We start from the raw sequence: 19,516 nt of genomic DNA, 5'->3' as shown, positions 1-19,516 counted from the left end.
GCTGAAATTACAAATACTTTACAGAATGTGTTGGTGGTGAATAAAAAAAACTTCTGTGAATAAAAAGAACACCAGAGACGCCAATGTCTTTAACAGACTGGAAGTTCTGTAATGTAAATTTAAATGGTTCTCTTATACCACTTGTTATCCAATTACGTTTACATGAGCGGTATGTCATCTTATATTTTTTTGAATAACTCAAATTTCTCGTTTGTTGTAATTTAACATAAAATTGCACAAAGACCTAATCTAAGCCCATATCTGTTACTACTTTAGCTTTCAAGCTGCAGAGTACTTCAGCAGAGGCGCTGCTCAATTTCTCCTACCAGGTTCAGGAAACAAAACTTCCTTTTATTCACAGTTTACGTTGTCTTCTTGCAACATTCAGCAACAGCAGAGGCTTTCAGATTTAGAAGTATTTTTTTTTTTTAAATTGGAGTTGAAGTTTTTTTCAGACTCACAACTTGAAAAAACGCAAAGTAATATATTGAGCTAGACCATAATTCCAGTCTGTTTATACCAAGACGAAGTGCTGATTGTGCAATGACGTGCAGAGAGGAAACCACCAGGTTAGTGTTCAGTATTAGTATAACCACTGTTTAACTGTGTGCTTCAATACCTCGATTTTTTGTGCTACTGTTTGGGCCTGGAGAGTCTCAATTTCTTTTAGTTTCAAGGCCAGATTGTTCACCTCTTCCTGCAGCATCTGATTTTTGCCCTGAAAGACCAGCAATTTACCTGAGAGGTCACTATTAGTTTGTTCTAAAAGTGCTACTTCCTCGTGCAGTTTACAATAATCCTTGGAGAGTTTCTCCTTCTCTTGCAGTATTTCTTCCTTCATGAAGACCAGACTCTTCCGTTCAGCAAGTAGGTTGTCCTTTTCCTGAAGTAACTTCATTCTCTCCTTCTCTGTCACTTCATGCCTTTGTCGAAGATCATCTAATGTCTCGGAGACACGGCTGTGCGAGTCCTGGAGCTCGGCTTTTGACGTAGACAAGGAAGCAAAGTCACTCTTCAGTTGTTCAATGCTGGAAGCAAGCTGCTCTGTCTCTGCACAGAGGGCTCCTTTTTCTTTCATTATTTCCACCAGTTTAGTTTCAGATTTTTCTTTCTCCTGAACTAAAAATTCCTTCTCAGTTAGAAATTCTTTATTTTTCTCTCTCAGCTCTTCTAGCTCCTTCTCTAAGGAGCTGATGTTGTGTTCAAGTTCCATCCGTTCCAACAAAAATGATTCCTTATCCACTTTTCTGGCTTCCTTCTCTGTGGTTAAGTTTTCTTTCAAAACCTCAAGCTCTCCATTTATTTTCTGACACTTATCTTGCAGTTCACTCCTCTCTCTGGTCAGCATTTCCCTATCAGAGGAGCAGGTATTGAATGAAGATGATAGGACCTCCTTGGCATGTGATACAGCAGCCAGTTCATTTTCTAATGTTCTTCTGGCATCCTGGGCCTCTTTCAGAAGACTGGAAAGGTCACATTTACAGGCTATTAGCTCTTGGTTTTCTAGAGTCTTCTTACTTAGCTCTTCCTTGAGGGCTTCAACAGAATCACGGAGCACGGTATTCTCTTGGGCCAAAGCTCTTTTGGCTGAGACAACCAGTTCATGTTCCCTCTTCATATCTGAAATTGCCTCTGCAGAAGACTCATTTTCATCAAGGAGCTTTGAGTATTTGCTCTCCAGTTCATCCTTCTCTTGAAGAAGAGCTTCATTGTGTTTTTCAAATTGCAATGACTTACGAAAAACAGATTCTTTTTCTAAGTTCAGTTCGTTTATTTTCTCAGTAAAAACCTTCTCAGCAAGTACAGCATCTGCTGTGGCTTTAGCAAGCTTTTCTGCAATTGCCTTATTTTCATTTTCAAGTTCCTGCCTTTCAGTCAAAAGCCTTTGCTCTGATGAAGAAAGAGCTTCCTTCTCTTGAAGTAACTGAGCACATTCCAAATTGGATCTCTCTCTTGAGGCTTTAATTTCCTCAAGAAGACAGGAGAGACTAGCAAGGGAATCCTTTAACTCCAGATTGTCTTTCATCACTTTTTCATGTTCTTCATGTTTAGTCTCAAGCTCTTTCTGCACCTCTTCTGTCCTCGCTCTTAATGCTTGGTTTTCACTAACCATATTGTCTAAACTCACACGCAAGTCGTCTACATTTTTAAGTAGCGACTCCTTCTCAGACTGCAGACTCTGACTTGTCTGCAATAGACCGTCCATTTCATTTTTTAAGGCTATATGCGTATTTTTAAGATCTGAGTGTTTACCTAGGGCTGAATCTCTCTCTGCAGTCAGAGCTGACACTTCTTGCAGTAGCTCTTTCTGTTCTCTGGCCAGGACCTCACAAGAACTTCCCAGCTTCTGAATAACATCATCTTTGTCTTTAATAACTCCATCTTTCTCTTCCAAAAGTTTCTTCTGATAATGCTCCAGTTCTTCTCGTTCTTTGATATGCTTCTGACATACCACATCCATGGCATCTTTGTTGGCCTTAAGCTCTCTCAACTGTTGGAGCAAGGTTGACTCTGAAGACCGGAGCGCATAATTTTCTTGAGTTACCTTCAGAAGTTCTGCCTGTGTTGCCTCTATTTCAGAGAGTAATTTGCTCTTCTCAGAAATTAGTGCTAGCTTTTCAGTGCTTTCCTGCTGGTTTTTGGCCTCAACTTCTTCCTTCTCTTTTAAGATTTTTTTGTTTTCTGCATTAAGTTCCTCATTTTTTGTCCAAAGTTCTTCTTGATCTTGTTGCATTAATGAAATCTTTGATTCCAGTTCTAGAAGTTTTGATGACAAGGAACCTCTCTCTAATTTTAAAGTATTCCCCTCCTGTGCCAGAGTCTCTTTTTCTGATATCAAACCCCTCATCTTGTCTGACATTAGTTCAATCTCTTTTCTGGCTGATGCTAACACAGAACTTAAGGACTAAAGAAATAAAGTCAGGGAGAAGGGAAAACAAAAATGAAGTCAAGCAGACAAATGAGAAATGTGCTTTAAGGGCAAATAAAGCAAACGTAATTTAAGTTCTAGAAAGTGTATATACTGACACACAGTCCCTGTGGGAACTCAATTGTTGACAGCCACCCCTCGTATTTCATTCCAAAATACCCCCCCATCCACAAGAAAACTTTTCAGTGGTTAATAATAATAAAACATGGTTTACAGGTTCCTCTGCACAAGATCTCATTTTGTTTTTAAAATTACTTTTAACAAATTTTCTGAATGTAAATTACTCAGAAGAGGCAGAGAATGATTTAATGAGAATCGAAGTGAATTAAAATGAATTAACATTATATTAGATACTCACTTCCAATTCTCAAATTCACCTTCTATAGCCAATTCTCATGATTCTGTCCAAAATATATTGTAATAACCCATTTAATTCGAAACACCACATCAGTGGTGTATTTTAAGTTAACTTTTGTGCCAATTTATACACCAAATACTTTCCTAAAGTATAAAACGGAGATTATAGCAAATAACTATGAGGGATAAAAGCAAGCAATAACATTAAAGAAACAGGAGAACAAGTTTTAATTACTAAAGTCAACCTACATACTAAATAGTTGCACATAACATGGGATCAAAATAGAGGACAAAATTTCAGGTGTGTAACACTTAAATGAAATAGTTCACAACACATTTAAAAATTCATGCATTTAAGGAACAGAGAATGACATTTGGCTTCAACTGATTGTGCTAAGCCAGGTATCTATGAACACAAAATGTTAACATCAGAAAACCATATTTCATGGATTCTTCTGTAATCTAAAGATGACAACCAGTTAGTTGCTTCTTATCCCTAACCAATATTAATCTACCCTGGAAAAGTTCAAGAACACTTACTAGGAAACATGAAGCCAGAGGAAAAAAAACACCGATTCACTGAAAGAACGATTTAAGCTTTAAACTACTTGCAGAGTAAGAGAGTATACATACTTTGGCCTGTTCTGCTTGCTTTTTCAGCTCCTCAGCCTGTGTTTCTAACTCATCATTCTTCTTTTGTGCAATTTTCAGCGCCTCTTCTGCATCCAGCAAGTTCTGCTTAAACCCTTTGATATCTGCATCATGCTTAGCAGTCATGTCCGAAGTTTCTTTTTCATACTTTGCCTGAAGATCCTTGTACTCATTTTGGCTAGTCTCGATTTGCTTTTTCTGATAGAAGATAAAACAATTGGAACACATTTAAAGAAGCAGTGGAACAATACTGTGCACATAGTTAGTGAGAGCTTTTTAAAGTTCTTTTTACCATCTCCGTTAGTTGATCCTGCATATTTTTCAGTTCTGCTTGATGAATCTTGAGAGTTTCTTGCTGACTCTGCTCAGCTTTCTGTGTTGTCTGCTCCACATTTTTCTCAAGCTGAACAGCCTTTTCATTTGCTTTTGTAAGCTCAAGTTGTATTTGCTCCAACTGCCTAGAAAGACCAAATAAAAGAAACATTACTCATTACTTTTTGCTGACAGTAAGACAAGCACAGAGATGAAAGACACTAAATTATGCTGAAGTTCTATACCCTGTCCAAACACTTATAAAGAGATTTAATTATCTAACATACAGAGAATGTTCTGCTAAATTAAATACACAAAGTGAGACCGAACTCTTGCTCATACGCACAGCAACACAGCTGCCACTTACCTTGCCCTGAGCCTGTGGATTTGTAAAGGTAAAGAACAACTATTCTATATGCAGTTTTTATTAGGAACAGAACACATTTTCTCTTGCCAGATAAAAACACGACCGAGGTCCTTATATAAAAATAAACCAAGCTTATCCGGTAATCAAATAATTACAAAGTACAATCACAAAGCAGTCTAGATTATTAAAAATATCATTTACTCTGGTCTATGAAAAGCATGTTACATAAGAATTTTAGAATTATAGATGTTAGATGCTCTTCACTCTGAGAAGACTGTTTTGATTAATTCAATTTGATAGAATAAGTTCAGCTGTCACATCAATGTGACACTCGGGAGCATCTTCCTCAGATATTTACAAAAAGATAAAATGAGAAAGTCAGGAGTGCAGGAGTAAAGAATTGATGTGAAAACGTTCTGACAATGATGAAATACCTTTCTTTTAAGCGGAGCTCATCATTCATTTTCGTAAGCTGGGCAGAGCTGTCTCCTGAAGACTTCATGATCTCTGCAATATCATTTTCAAGTTTGACTTTAGCTTCAATCAGCTGCTGTTCTCTCTCTTCTCGTTCCTTCAATTTCTTCTCCATCACTGAGCAAGACAAAGGTTAGCAATCTGGTAAGTTTAAGAGAAAGGGTCTGCACAGACTAGCTAGAAGATACTAAAGGACTATAAGCAGAGCTATACGGACACCTTGCAAATTGCCCCTTTAAGATTAAAAATGTCTATTGTTTGACCTCTGAACTGCAGCAGAAGATTAAGAACTCTTCTGAAATAGTAGAAAAGCAACTGGTCAAGAAATCTTTCTTTCAGAAGTGATTCACTTAACTTCAGGCCATGAGAAGCTTATATGAGGTCTACCGATATCTGAGGGTAGTCAAGCAACATAGGAAGAGAGGTATGCATGTCTTACAGGTGAGACAACTCACCAGCTAGTTTGGAGAGCAGCAAAAGACAATGCAAGCAACGTGAAGCTACAATGAAAAAATTCCTCAGTCCAGGGCAGGGACTGCCCCCACAGGCAAGTGGGATGATTTCTACAACAACCCTTTGAAAGGCTTGTTTATGGGGTGCATAATCATTCTTAATTTATTTCTACATTGGTTTTAAATCGAGATATACAACTAAAAAGATATAGCAAGGTTCTACGAGATAGGAAGAAGTAGACAACCGGACTGATCCACAGTCTTTCTAATGTCCTTAGAAAGAAAATGCTACTTATGGAGAAGGCTTCTGTAAATTAACTCTCTTATACTTGTATTATTTCCGCCTGGTCCCCGAGTCTTTGTCTGGTATCTGACCATTACCACAGCATGACTTTGTTGCAAGGTCAAACAAAAATTAAACTATTGATTTGGAATACACTCAGCCAGGAAATCTTCTGTGTAATTGCACTGTCTCCTTAACATCACCATCACCCTGCTGTGTCTCTATACACAGTGCCACAAAAGCTGTTTTCTGCCTAGAGAAAAGGCTTTCTTTTGAAGGCACATGCGTTTGTGAAAGCATTACATACTACGATGCGGCAAGGAGGCAAAGGAAAGCACAAAGCTGATGCATTTTCAAAACATTCCATTGTATTACTTCCTTACCAGTCAAACTAGACTTCAGCTGTTCCAGCTCTGAAGACAGGAGCGCAAACTGCTCTTCCTTTTGGTTTAATTTTTTTATTGTTTCTATGCAAGTAAAATTTTGAAAACAGAGTTAGTAACTATTTAGATGCAGACAATTCCACCCACTCGCAAGGTATATTATTCTTAAGAAGAGAGGCTGCAAGTAAACCTGTCCTTTCCATAAAGCTGAAACTGCTGTGCTGCTAGATGTAAATTTGAAGTACATGGGAAAAAAACTTTATCTTGCATTTATTTTCTGCAGATTTTTAGTTCTTTGTTTAGTTTAGCAGCAGACATACCTTGCATACTTTGTTGAACGTTTTCTGCTTCATCAGCTGCACTAGTAAACTTTTCTTTCTGAAAAAGGATAAAATCCTAAAGTAAGGTTTGGGTCTAGCAGTATAATTCAACCACTGAATTTATATTAGGTATTTTTCTAGTACAAAATACAACAGTCTTCTATCATAAACAGATCTAAAGTTTTTTAGTTACAGTTTAGCATAGATATATTCCGCAACAAAAAGCAAGATTTTCCCTTGCCTTTGTTGCAAGCAAGTCCCTAAACTTTCAAAATAACTTCTCCATCAGCTAGTGCGGCAACGGAACTGCAGCCAGAGCCCGGCACAGACGTGGTCTCTGGGCTTCTCAACGCAAGAAGCTATCCAAACTACTCATAGGTGGACATCTCCAACCTTGTGATCCATCTCACACCAGTGTTTGCCAGCTTTAACAGCAGGAAGAGATGCTTGACTGTGAAGAAAAGGGAGGATGCTGAGGAACATCAGTGCGACTCTTCCGCCAACCTCAAATGTTTACTATGGCCATGGAAAGATTTTATGAAAGGGACAGTAAAACCTAAAAGTATGTCTTTTTGTTCCTGGCTCTGGTGTAGTTTCTCAGGAGAATCCCACTCAACTACAGAATATTAGCAAACTTAATTAAATTTGCAAAATTTCAAATCGGGTGAAAAACATATTCAAACCCCACTGTTAAGATGTGTGTAGCAAGCATTCATTTATACAAGTTAGAATAAAGGACTGTGTGTTCCTTAATGAATAGTTTAAATTTAAACTAACATTCTATTTTTGATTTGGTTTAATATTTCATCTGAAATCCATGAAGAGATGAGTTCTGTTTAGACAAAACACCCGCTAACACAGAATAAGGGTGAAATGCTCTTTTCATTCTGAGACAGACCCTATTAGTCATGAATCCTTGCCTTCTTTCCAAGAGTAAAATAGCTTTGAAATACTTCGCTTAGAGCCGATCCACAGATTTCAATTACACTTTCACCACAAAAGCCAAAATCCAAAGGATAAAGTCAAAATTTTTGAGTATTACTCACCAAAACTTGAAGTTCCTTTTCCAAAGAATCTCTAACTTGATTTACTGCACTCAAGTTTTTCTCAAGGTCAAGAAGCTTTTGCTCTTTGCCCTGCAGTTCTTTGGCCAGATTACTGGCCTAACAAAGGTGATGACATGGAGTAAAAGAAAATTAAAAACATGAATGAAGAAACAGGTAAAGGAAAAGTTGAATCTGAAATAACAATGCTATTAAAATCACTGTACGATGAAAAATAAAAGAAACTGAGAGGAAAAAAAATGTGACGCGTTAACTGGACGAAGCTGATGACCAGTGATGACTACGTACATCACAGTACTCATTGCACCCTGGAATACATTTGAAATAATTAAAGTTTAGTTCTCTTGGAATCAATGGTGAAAACATTAGTTAACGGCAGATATTTCTGAGTACATTCAAAACGTCAAAACAAAGTTACAGCTTGAATCAGTAGTTTTGGTTCTTTATTCTTTTAACTTTTTTATCAGCTAAGTTTAGCATTTTAGTTTCCACTGCCTACTCAGACCAACGCCACACAGGGACGTAATTTTCTAAAAGGCTCTGTAACACACGCAGGGGTGGCTCAGAAACCCAGTGTGACTTCAAAATTTGTCAAAGGTTCATTAAAATCCAGTATTTTGGCACCATCTGTGACAGGTTTAGGAAAGCTATTTCCGGTTACTTTCCCACTAATCCTGCAATTAGAGCTCTAGCTTGTCAAGCCATAAACAGACTGGGTATGTGAGAGAACCGCTAAAATGAAATGGTATCTTTTATTCTGAGCTGCGGTAGCAGAACAACTTTCAACTACTGAACAGCACAGAATCAATTTTAAAGAGATGTTTCATCAAAAACCAAGAAAATCCTTGGTAGGAGGCACACTGTAGTCTGCCCAGAGCTGTGGAACAGGGCCCAACAACATCACTGCATACCCTTGTTTTAAGGAGAAGTTCCACCAGGATCTTTTTTTGCTTTCTTTTGTTTCCAACAGCCTCTTCCATCAACTCCTTTGATGAGAGGCAGGCAGGGAAGGTACAAAGGAAACATTTCCCCACTGAGCACCAAGACACTCTTTCTCTCAATACCTCTACCACCAAAGGTTAAAAACTTAAGCTGTGTGGGTTCTTCTGCCAAATAAGCCAACAGACTACCTTTTCATAATACAAAGCTTTCAGCAGAGGCATACTGAAGTCTGTGGCAAGAAAGCACAGAAAGAATTATTTTTCTTTTGCTTGGTGGTGCAGACTGAGCCCTGGAAACCTGCTGAGAGACATGACCCGGTTAATACTTTCTCTAAACCTCCTCAGATGGTACTACAACATGCATTCAATAAAACTAGTTTTTTCTGTGATGTATTTGCTGTAGCAGATTAGAAATGTGAAAATGTAAAATAAAACCAAAATAAAAATAAAAGGATGGATGTTGATACAAACCTTGCTACTTCCTTCAACCTTTTCAGCCTCTAAATCCTGAATTTGTTTCTCAGCTGCCTCAAGCTGCTTGCTAAGTTTCTCGATTTCCAATTTACCTTCAGAATTGGCTTTCTGAAGTGCAGCAAGGTCCAAAAGCTTTTCTTCAGCAGCTTTGATCTGTGGTGTAAGACTATCAATAACTTTGGTTTGTTCATTGTACTTGGCTTGCAGTACCTCTAGCTCCTTTACCTTTATTTCAGCTTCCTGCAATTTGTTTAAAGTGTCTTCCATTTCTACTAGATGCTGATCTTCCACACTTTCCAGCTTGGTCTTCAGGCTCTCCAGGCTTTGCTCCTTCTCCTCTGTGACTGCCAACAGTTTCGCTTTCAGTGATTCAAGCTCTTTTAAATGCTGAGATTTTTCATTTTCCTGCTTCTGCTTTAAATTTGCCATTTCATTTTCATGGTCTAATTTAATCTTCTCAATCTGAGTCTTTAACTCCGCAAATTCTGCTGTCTGAGCCCCTACACCTTTGCTGAAAGAAACTTTTAGTTCTTCCATTGCTTGCTGATGGGAGGCAATTGCAGATTCCAGCTTTGATTTCCACAGCTCAATTACATCCGAATTCTCCTTGTTGGCATGATCAAGCTTCGTTTTCAAGGATTCATTTTCCTTTGCCATTCTCTCATTTGAAGCTGAAAGCGATTTAATCTCTTTCTGCAATGCTTCTTCACTAATTCCAAACTTCTCTTTCAGTGAATTCACTTCATTCTGATGTTCTTTGCTAACTGTTGCCATTCTTTCTTGCAAAGAACTTATTTCTTGTAACAATGAAAGAGAAGTGTCCACATCATCCACGTGTTTACTAGACTCTAATCTCCCTCGAAGCTCAGCTACTTCCTTCATCCGCAATGCTAGATCTCTTTCTAGTTCCATGATGCGAGATTTTTCCGATACCGTGGCCACCTACGATTAACAGCAGTTCAAGAAAAGAAGAAACAATTATAAAAGGTATGTTCATACAAAGACACTTAGGCCTCACTGAAAAGAAACCGCCAAGTGTTGCAAACTAACATCATCAGTGTATTCTTACCAGCATTTTGGATTAGAACACCTTTGAGTTTTACTGTCAACTCCTATGGAAATTGTAAAGAAACGTTAGGTAAAAGCAAATGCTCCTTCTACAAGGAAGGCTGTGAAACAAGACGGACTGTTGGTTCATTTAAGTTATTGCTTTAAAAAAAAGGCAATTTTCTTTATTCTTCTTTTTATGACGTGTATGTTATATTCTTCCTAAAGGTACAATTAATTTAAATACAGTTTTCTGATGTTATCTAGAAATAATCACTTATATTCTTCCTAAAGGTACAATTAATTTAAATACAGTTTTCTGATGTTATCTAGAAATAATCACTTGCTAAACAACTTACAAACCACACTTATGTATAGTATCGCTGTTTAGCAAAATGTTTCTCAGAACCATTTAAAGCAGACTGAAAAAGAAAGAACCCTGATGCCTTTATTGTTGAAATAACAGCTTCCAAATTCACCTCATGCCAGCTATGAGGCTGTCAGAAAAATACATTTTTAGCTTACAAATCCTTCGAATCTCCTTCTATATCATCTCCATTGTTCTATCTGAAAAAGCATCCTCACACTATCCGAGCTTTTCACTGGCCGTTGAGGCAGCTTGTGGTATGGAACAGCCTGCAGAGCTACCGCTATTATTTCTAGTTAGGTAGTTATTGTTTCAGCCTCCTCATTATACCAACGGCCTGAAAAAGATCCTACTTACTTTCAACTGCTTTTCTAAAAGTACTTACGATAGAGTACATTCTTGGGTTTATAACATTCATCCCTACCTCAACTTCAAGAAAAGCCGCATGTGTGAGCATCAACCTCTCTCTGCCTCCATAAGAGCTGACATCTGCTGAACTGCTGACTTGGGATCAACTGTGTTCAGTGATATTTTGACAGGCAACAGTATTACCAATGCTATCCACAAAAATATTATGTTATTGGAGGAAAAAAAGGACTAAAAAGCCACTGCAAAACATGCTTTGGCAAAGCAAGTACGACAACGACTGTTTAACGGCTCAGAAACCAAGCCTCAAATACTAAGTTTGTGTTAAAAGCATTGGCACAAGTCAACCTGACTTTTTTTGGATTTAATGAACTTTGCTACTTCTAAAAACAAACCACTGGACATTCCTTTATGCCCATTCACAGTCCCATTTGCTACTTTTGGCTTGGATTGAAATATTAATTTTGCAGTTTTAAGACATCTTACCTGAATTCTTCTGAAGAAATGAATGCACAAAACCAAGCACGCGCTCCCCCAACACACCACTGAAGCTCAAAATTAATGCTAATTTGTAAAGTGTTTCAGCTGTATCTGTAGCAGGTACTGATCATGGCAGGAGCAAGGATCTGGTTTGGCATGCGTTACTCAGCAGCCTGTGTCATCAGAAATCTTCCACAACACAAATCAGTCTTGTTATTTAAATAGTGAAAACCATTACCCTAGTGTCTTCTAACTCCCTCTGGAGTTTGTCAGCTTTGGTCTTTTCAAAGAGCAGGCTCTGTTCAAGCTCCTTAATGCGGGCATGCTCCAGTTTGGTCTGCGTCTGTTAGTAAAAAGGGAAAGGAAGAGAACACAACGGTGCCACCATCACATGCCAGCACAAGAGGAGGGAGCCACATGCAGGCCGTGCTGCCAGAATCTTCTACCAATGATGAGCAGAGAAGATGCAGTGGATAAAATGGACAGGGAAATGCTATGGATGAGAAAGATGGACTGAAAGTGTAAATGGACTGACGTGTAAAATAAAATAAAATGTAAAAAACCAAATAAAAAATCACAAACGAAGAAATATGAACAAAAAAGTTTCATGCAGCCGAGTAGAAGTTATTTATCAGTACATGAAGTTTTCAGCACAAATTAGAATAGTTATGTAAAAAACATATGTGTGTGTGTCTATATATATATACACCTGATCTAACAGGGTGATATATCCCTTTCCTCGTCATCCCACTAAATTCTTTAATGTATTTGGCTTATTTTATAAATGATTTACTTATGAACCAGGGGATGAAATTCACCACTGCCGCTCACGTGACAAATCAAAACTTTTTCTTTAAATAGAAGATGTATCTCAAGTCTCAGCCATGAAAATCCTTTTTTGCAAAGACCTGGGAACACTAAGGTTTGTTTGTCACTATGGTATGAATGATTTGAATAGAAATAGAAAGAGAATACTTGTCTACAACTGCAGAATCCCTCTTGTTTTCTCTCTTTCAGGAAGGAAGCAAGCAACACATAAGATTCTCCAAAACCAGGTGAAAAAGTGAATCAGTGTGGCAGTTCCTGAAGCCTAAACACACTGAAGAAGATGTGGAAGTAAGGGGGGGAAAAAAAGTAAGACATTTGTAATTCTATTAAGTTCATAAAGAGAAGCAGGAACCAGATGAAACTGAGAAGGAACCTCCTGCCTTTTGTTTACAACGGGGCAGAATTTTTAGATATGAGATATTCTGGCCTGACATCACGATACTCGCAGAGGCCCACAAAAGAGCTTGAAGTTTGAGATGCAGGTGAAGTCCAGCAGCGATTTCAGATCTGACCTGTACCTCTGAAGTGGGGGAGGGAGGAGAAGAAAAAGAAACATGAAGAGGTAAGAACCAAGTGCCATGCTTACTTCTGAAGAGCCAAGATTAGAGGATTGTGTCAATCTTGACAGGTCACTGCTAGTTTAAATTTACTAAACAATCCAGATTAGAAGGATTATGAAAATCTATTGTTGCTTCCTAGTGTCTTTTCCAAAAAGAGCAGCTTCTCAGGGCTTGCCCACGTTGAGAGTACAAAGGATGTCCAAAGGGAATGAAATTTGAGATGTGTTCATTAACTGAAGACCTTGCATCCAGCAGTCTTGATGAACGTTCTCCACACAGCTTAACTGCTGGAGTTCATTTACTGTAGCAACCCCCAAATCGTATGAGCTCCTATTAACAGAAGAGAGCCCTGCAACCTGAAAAGGCAACTCAATGAGTGCTGGATTGGAAGACTCCGACCAAGCAGGAAGACACATGAGTAATTCCAAGGCCACTCTGCTGCCAAAGCCACAGTGCAGCAGCGCGTGCACAGCTGGCAGGACACCACTGCTCCTCTGATCTTTGTAACATGATATTTAAAAATGCCTACAGAAGGGTGTTATTTATAGAGTGACAAGCTGATTAGCACTGCCTTCAAACCAGCCGCAGCAGTTAACGACCTCGTGTAGTCTCTGCAGAGCAAGTGGGATGGCGACTGGCCTCTTGTTTTGCTCCAGGCCTGTTCTCCTCCACACAGAGTATTCCTTCTGACAGCATCAGTTATCTTCTTTCCCAAAGGCATGCAGACATCTGGTGGTTTAATTTTTTTTAAACATTTTTCCACTGAAAACAGTTGGCTGTTTTACTATGTAGTTACTGCATCCAAAATAGTAAAATCTACAAACGCTACAAGTTGCTTCTTGCATTTCTCTACTTTTTTTAAATTCCACAGCAGATTTGTTTCTATATCAGTGGAAAATTTCAGTGTGTATTGGGAAAAAAAACAACCAAACCTATGAGAACACGTATAACAGGTTTTGTCTCCCACAGACTTTGAAAATGGAACTAAGTACTATAAGGGAAATAACAATATTTTATAAATGGCTATAGCTTAGTCCTCTCTCTAAGACAGATTAATACTAGTTCTGATCCACAACAAATCTGTAAGTCTGAAAAGTAATCTAGTCTTAAAAATTGAATATTCATACCTTCCTTGCTCTAATTCACCAAAATGATCTATTAAAAATCAAGACGCCTCAAACGTGACAGCTGGACAATTCTCCCTGCGCAGCTCTGCAAAATATGCTATCTTAAGTTTTTGTATGCTACATAAACCCCAAAACATTTTGATCATTAATTTTATAGACATTGCTTCACCACTGCAAAGATTAGATACACCATCACCGATTACTGGGGGTTTTTTAATCCCATCTGTCATATATTACAAAGGGCAATAAGTTATAATCTTATCATAATGGAAATAAGAAATAAAAAGAAATACTCCAGAGCTCTTTGCTGGGCACCTTTTCCCCCATTTAGGGCACCAAGGATCATCCTTTAAACAAGCCTGATTTCCAAGGGACAGGCTCCAGTTTCCCCAAGGTAAAAATCACGGCAAAATTTTGAATCACTCGTTTCTCTCCTGCTCATCTAGAGAGAAATGTCTAAACGATTGCTTTCATTCGAGGAAACCCAGAGCACAGTAAACCGAGAAGAGCAGAGTACTACGAAAAGAAGAAAAGATGTTGATTGTAAACCTTAACCTGGATGGAAAGGAAAAATAGAAAAGAAAAAAACCCAAAGGAAAAAAAGGAAGCATCTTCTCCTTCTCCAAAGCTTCGTCGTTAGATTAAAAGTGATAGGGAAACAGGCAAGCCTTACTCTGCCTTAAGCCTAAAGACTTGCACTCAAACTTCAGAGCGCAGCCCTTGACTGTTCTCAGCCTTTGTGTATTTTAGCTACCCTTTCACTTCACGATAACCTCAAGTGAAGTTCTCCATCTATAGGTCAAACCTTGAAATTGTGCTGAAGCCATAAATGCTGATGATCAGTTCCAGGCCAGGGGCAAGACGACCACCAGTCCCTTCGTGCCAGGGTCACAATCGCAGAGCGTGGCTGAGGTTATGAAGCATTAGCCTAGAAACTAAGTGATCACCCACTTCTCTCCTTCGGAGAGTGAAGATGTCCATTCTTATGGAAAAAATTAGAACAGGGGAATCGGGAGGAAATATTAACAAGGAGTGCACAAAACAAGAGAAAGGAAGGGCACATGCAGATTTACTTCTAACACACCGTGAGCCTGATTGGAAGAATAGAGGAGAACCGGATCGCTGAAGTAGCTTCGCAAAAGGAACACCTAAGAATGCACAGCAGGAAACCAGTTTTAGTCTTGAGAACTTCCTATCTCGGCTGGGGATGCAGCAGAGGAGGTGGCCTGGGATAAACTCTCCCGAGTCTATATCCAAAGAGAGGGCTCTTACATTCCACTATTCCAAGCTATGGAAGCAAGAGGGCTGCTTAAACGTCTTGTAAGGCCATTTCTTTTAGCCAGTAACACACATTTTTTCCTACATAATTCAAAGAGGAGCTACACGAAGATGCAGTAAAACCAGACACCGTTGCACACTAATTCTTCAAATGTTTTAATCATCCCTCCCCTTAGCATTTTGTGCCAAAAAAAAAGAATAAATAAGGGGATGTGGGGAACATACTCATTTTTTTCCCTCACAAAAATTAATTGGCTAATTACATACTGCACCTATTGAAGAGTGGTAGGAGCTCGTAGGAAAGCACACAGGATTTTGTGAAGACAGCAATTAAAATCCAGCATTTAAATGAAAGATATTTCAAGAGCCTAGACAGTAATTTTCTACAAGCTCCCATACTCTTCAATTAGTTGCAAAGTTTTTGACCCTAAAGAATTCCAGCGACTCATCGGCCTTCTCTTCAGTTAATGGGGATTACAACGTTTAGTCATTACACACATTCTTTTTGCTAAATGTGGTAATTGCTCTGAAAGCAACATGCACACAAATACTAGAGTCAATGTTTCAATAACAGATTATGCAGTTAGTGAATAAGTATAAGCATTTTCTGCACACAATCTGTTAACATGGGATGTCTCTGCACATTTAAGTGCCCTCTTACATTTTCTGGGTCTTCCGAAATCTGCCTCTTTCGCTATCAGTAAAATTAAAAAAAACAAACAAACAAAAAAATATTTCACCTGCAGACTTAGCACTATCATTCCAACACAAACAACAGGATACATTTCATTATCTTGAATTCAGTATAAACTGGAAGTTACGCAGCTCGACAAACCCAGGGCTTTAAGATGGTTTGCCACAACTATCGACTGATTCAACGAAAAATAAAGAACTAAAGTTTTCCATGGACTAAACAATAAAAAGAGCATTCTATGAAGAGTCTAGATAGGTATTTTAAAATGAATGGAAGACTAAAATAAAAGAAATGTTATATGAAATGAGTAATTTCCATAAGGCTAGCACTTTAATCATAAACGGTTTACAGGAACACAAGTTAATTAAGTTTATGCTGTGCAAGAATTTGTCTAATCAAAAAAATACCAGAACAACAGAGTAACAACTGAAATATATCTTGCTTTTTAATTTGAAATTTAGGACAAAAATTGGCAGTGTTCACATCTCTGAGAGTAATCCTTCATTCAATGTTTTCTGTTCTGTTTGTGTAATAACATACTGTGTTTTAGCCCAACATTAGAGTTATACAAACAGCAGAAAGATAAAAACTGCACAGAGTAACTGCTGTTTAGATTTTGCGTGCTATAACTCAGGACAAAACATTCTGTGTCAACCAATCTTCCCTATGGAAAGCACAGGGGTTATTAAAAATAAATTGACTGAAGAGACACCGGACTAGACTTCAATATTAATTTTCAAAGGCATAAATGTTAACTTACAAATCATAACTTCAAAAGTAGTTTTTGTTGGTGGCTACTTTAAAGCCATCTCAGAACTCTTAGTAAGATATAAAAGAAAAGACTGTGAAATAGCAAAATGTAGAGTTTTCTACGAATCGATTTCATTACTTTAAACAGCTCAGCCGTTCACAGTCCAACCCTCGCTGAGGTGTGCAACTGAATTAAGGCTGCAATCCTGTAGTTGCCGGATGGGCGGCTTACTCAAAAGCTGAGGAACTGGGAATCACTTTCACATGCTTTGCATATGCTTGGAGTGGTGCTGCAGCTATTAATCATTCCTGCCTTTCTCTTCTAGAGAACGGTACATTAATCTGAATTAATTTCTGAGTCTTATCATACATTATGTTTGCAAAGCAAGAGATATTTTACCTCTAGGTCTCCTTTGGTAATGGATTCCTCTTCCACAAGGAACTGAAGGTCTTCAACTTTCCTGTGGGGACAATTTGTTAAAATTCAGATAACACTGGAAAAAAATGCTTTCTACCTCACTTTTCAGTGGGAATTAGAACTACAGTCACATCATTCTGATTGTACCAGCAAACTGACAAAAGTTAAGGAGAAATCTCTCATAGGAAGCATTGGAGAGAGAAAAGCTACTGCATTTAAAGCACAACCTCTGACAGTGTAAGGGATCGGTTCTCCTGCAGATCTATCAAGTATTTTGTTGCATTTTCTGACAAGTTAAAAAGAAAATCTTTGAGTCATCATTCATTCTCTCATTCTTTCACCCTTCTGCATGTCCTTAGAAGAGGCAACTTAAATGAACAGTTGGGTCTCACATTCCATACGTGCTACCATTCACCTAATGAACAGTTAGAACGTTGGGACACATCCGAGACACCCATGAGCCTTCTCAAAGCGCGCAGGTCAACTTGCATCAAAACAAACACCTGTTAGGTGTCAAGATGAACCACAAGATGCGGAATGGGAGCACGAGCTCTTAAGAACATTGATCTGCTTTGCCTGTATGGGAGTTTTAGAATGAGAAGTCAGAGGTAAGAAATTCATGTCTGACTTACAGTAAGGTTTATTCCCTGCCCTGCCTCTGATATACCACAATGAACAAGGGGATGGATCTCCTCCTTTTCCTTTCATCACTGTAAGATGTTGCAAAGGAAGAGACAAGCATGTCTTCTTTCCTTTGAATTACACACACTGCTGGAGCCCGCAGCTTGGCTGACAGATGTAGAAATCATTGCATCAAAGGGAGTTACAAGTGATGGACGTCTAAAATAAAAGGACAGTAAGAACTTATTACTGGAAATGGGTCTCACCAATGTGCTTGGGGAAACAGGATTAGAGATTATTTGACTGCAAGTCACTGCTGAGACTGACTTGAATACATATTAGAGAACTTTCAAAGTAAATAAGCCTAAAGTGGTTAGGAGGAGGGAAAAACATTACACTGCTGGAGCTGAGAAATGTTTTCCTGGCTGCAGAACGTCACTTTGGTGAATGGGTAGCAGGCTCCCAGTAGCGCAGCCACGCTGCCTAGCAACACGCTGAAGGTGAGCTCAAGGCCATGGAGGATTGTGGTAAAACAGACCCCCACTGACCTGGCATTCAGCGAAATTAAGTCCACAGCCAGGCTACAGGAGCTGCTGCAAAGCTGCTTGGTTGTCGTTTGCTTATTTTTTTAAATTTAAAAATCCCACTGCATTATTTCATAAACAGTAAACAAATTCCAGACTTAAATCCACTGCTGGTTTTGAAAATTGCTAGAGTATGTCCATAAAAAGGCAGCATGAAAACTGCAAAGGAACCATTTAGGGTTTACCAGTGCACTTTCTCATCTCCCATTTCTAGTTTCAGGGAGGCCTGGCAGAGAGGCTGACATCTGACTGATTTCAGGGGTGCACACAAGCCTACAGGGCAGACTCACAATGGGTTTCTAAGTAGATACTTGCTCTATAGAAGCATTCCAAATCCATCAAAACAACTGATCAGATTATTTCCTTTCCTAATCTCACTTCACCTATTTGGTAATCTCAGTTCCTTTCCTCAAATGGTTACAAAAAGCCATTAGAAAAGGCACTAAAATTAATGGCTTTAATGATTTTCCTTTAAGAGAAAGACCCTACCTAGAGGCACATGACTAGCAGTCATAAATGATTCACAAGACAACTAAACTGTAAGCTCTGAATCAAGCACCGTCAGGGAATGAGATTATCAACATTTTCATTCTGAAGTGGAAGGACATTTCAAGAAGATGAAGCATGATCCATTCATTTCATATAAGCAGGAATAAAATCCTTCATAACAGAAAGCAATAATAGAAGGGATGAGTTGCATGAAATTCAGCTACAAACAGGCACAGATTCTCAACCAGCCACTTTCTTTGCATTTCACTCCCCAAATTTAACAGAATTTCTTGTTTAGTTTTAATTTTAAGAAACTGCAATATGATTTTATACAAGTCGCCTATTCTTACATTACTCAGATTTTGCTTTATATTTCAAAGTCACCACAGTATTTGCTTTTAATGCAAAGCTTGTTTTTAACAGAGTCATACTAGTAACAACCGTCTTCATTTACCTTTTCTCCTCCTCAAGCTGATTGAGAAGCTCCACTTTCTCCCTGTCAGCAGCCTCCACCATAGCTCGTAGCTGGTCCATTTTTGCTTCCATCTCCAGTACATGCTAATTAAGGGGAAGAATAAGAATAGAACCTTGGAATTTTTTTCCAAGCTATGTAACTATACTGAATTGTGATTACAGAGGTAAAGCAATGGGCCAAGGCACAGGAATGTTACCATATTCAAATAGCTACAGAATAAAAGAAATATGCTTTTTGAGACACGTGGAGAAGTTTAAACAAAATTAATTAAATTAAATAAATTGGCTGCCTCATCAAGCCAAAGCTCCCATAAGGAAGATCTCACAGGTATGGACTACTTTAGTTTTAGAACACCACGTCTCACTCCTAGACCTTTTGAATAAGAAAACACAATTTTGGAAATTAAATCAATTGTCTTAAAGCCT

The 19,516-nt window shown here is 38.4% G+C and overlaps 1 protein-coding gene across 7 annotated transcripts in view; it reads right to left on the bottom strand.

Moving 5' to 3' along the window:
- CLIP1 (CAP-Gly domain containing linker protein 1) overlaps positions 1-19,516 on the bottom strand; it is a 73,945-nt gene that overhangs the window by 21,037 nt on the left and 33,392 nt on the right. For 2 of the 7 annotated variants that reach the window (XM_054082090.1, XM_054082089.1), the window contains exons 7-18: positions 19,071-19,174; positions 16,905-16,965; positions 15,722-15,754; positions 11,506-11,610; positions 9,005-9,949; positions 7,575-7,691; positions 6,529-6,586; positions 6,209-6,292; positions 5,051-5,207; positions 4,230-4,395; positions 3,920-4,135; positions 620-2,905 (exon numbers count right to left, since the gene is read on the bottom strand). In XM_054082090.1, coding sequence (XP_053938065.1) covers positions 620-2,905; positions 3,920-4,135; positions 4,230-4,395; positions 5,051-5,207; positions 6,209-6,292; positions 6,529-6,586; positions 7,575-7,691; positions 9,005-9,949; positions 11,506-11,610; positions 15,722-15,754; positions 16,905-16,965; positions 19,071-19,174 — 4,332 coding nt within the window. The remainder of the gene's footprint in view (positions 1-619; positions 2,906-3,919; positions 4,136-4,229; positions 4,396-5,050; positions 5,208-6,208; positions 6,293-6,528; positions 6,587-7,574; positions 7,692-9,004; positions 9,950-11,505; positions 11,611-15,721; positions 15,755-16,904; positions 16,966-19,070; positions 19,175-19,516) is intronic. The other 5 variants (XM_054082091.1, XM_054082092.1, XM_054082095.1 and 2 more) reach the window with 4 other exon arrangements.

Source organism: Cuculus canorus, chromosome 17 (assembly GCF_017976375.1).
Source record: "Cuculus canorus isolate bCucCan1 chromosome 17, bCucCan1.pri, whole genome shotgun sequence".
Taxonomy (NCBI): Eukaryota; Metazoa; Chordata; class Aves; order Cuculiformes; family Cuculidae; genus Cuculus; species Cuculus canorus.
Note: the sequence above shows the minus strand (reverse complement) of the source record. Positions and strands in the feature narration are given on the sequence as shown.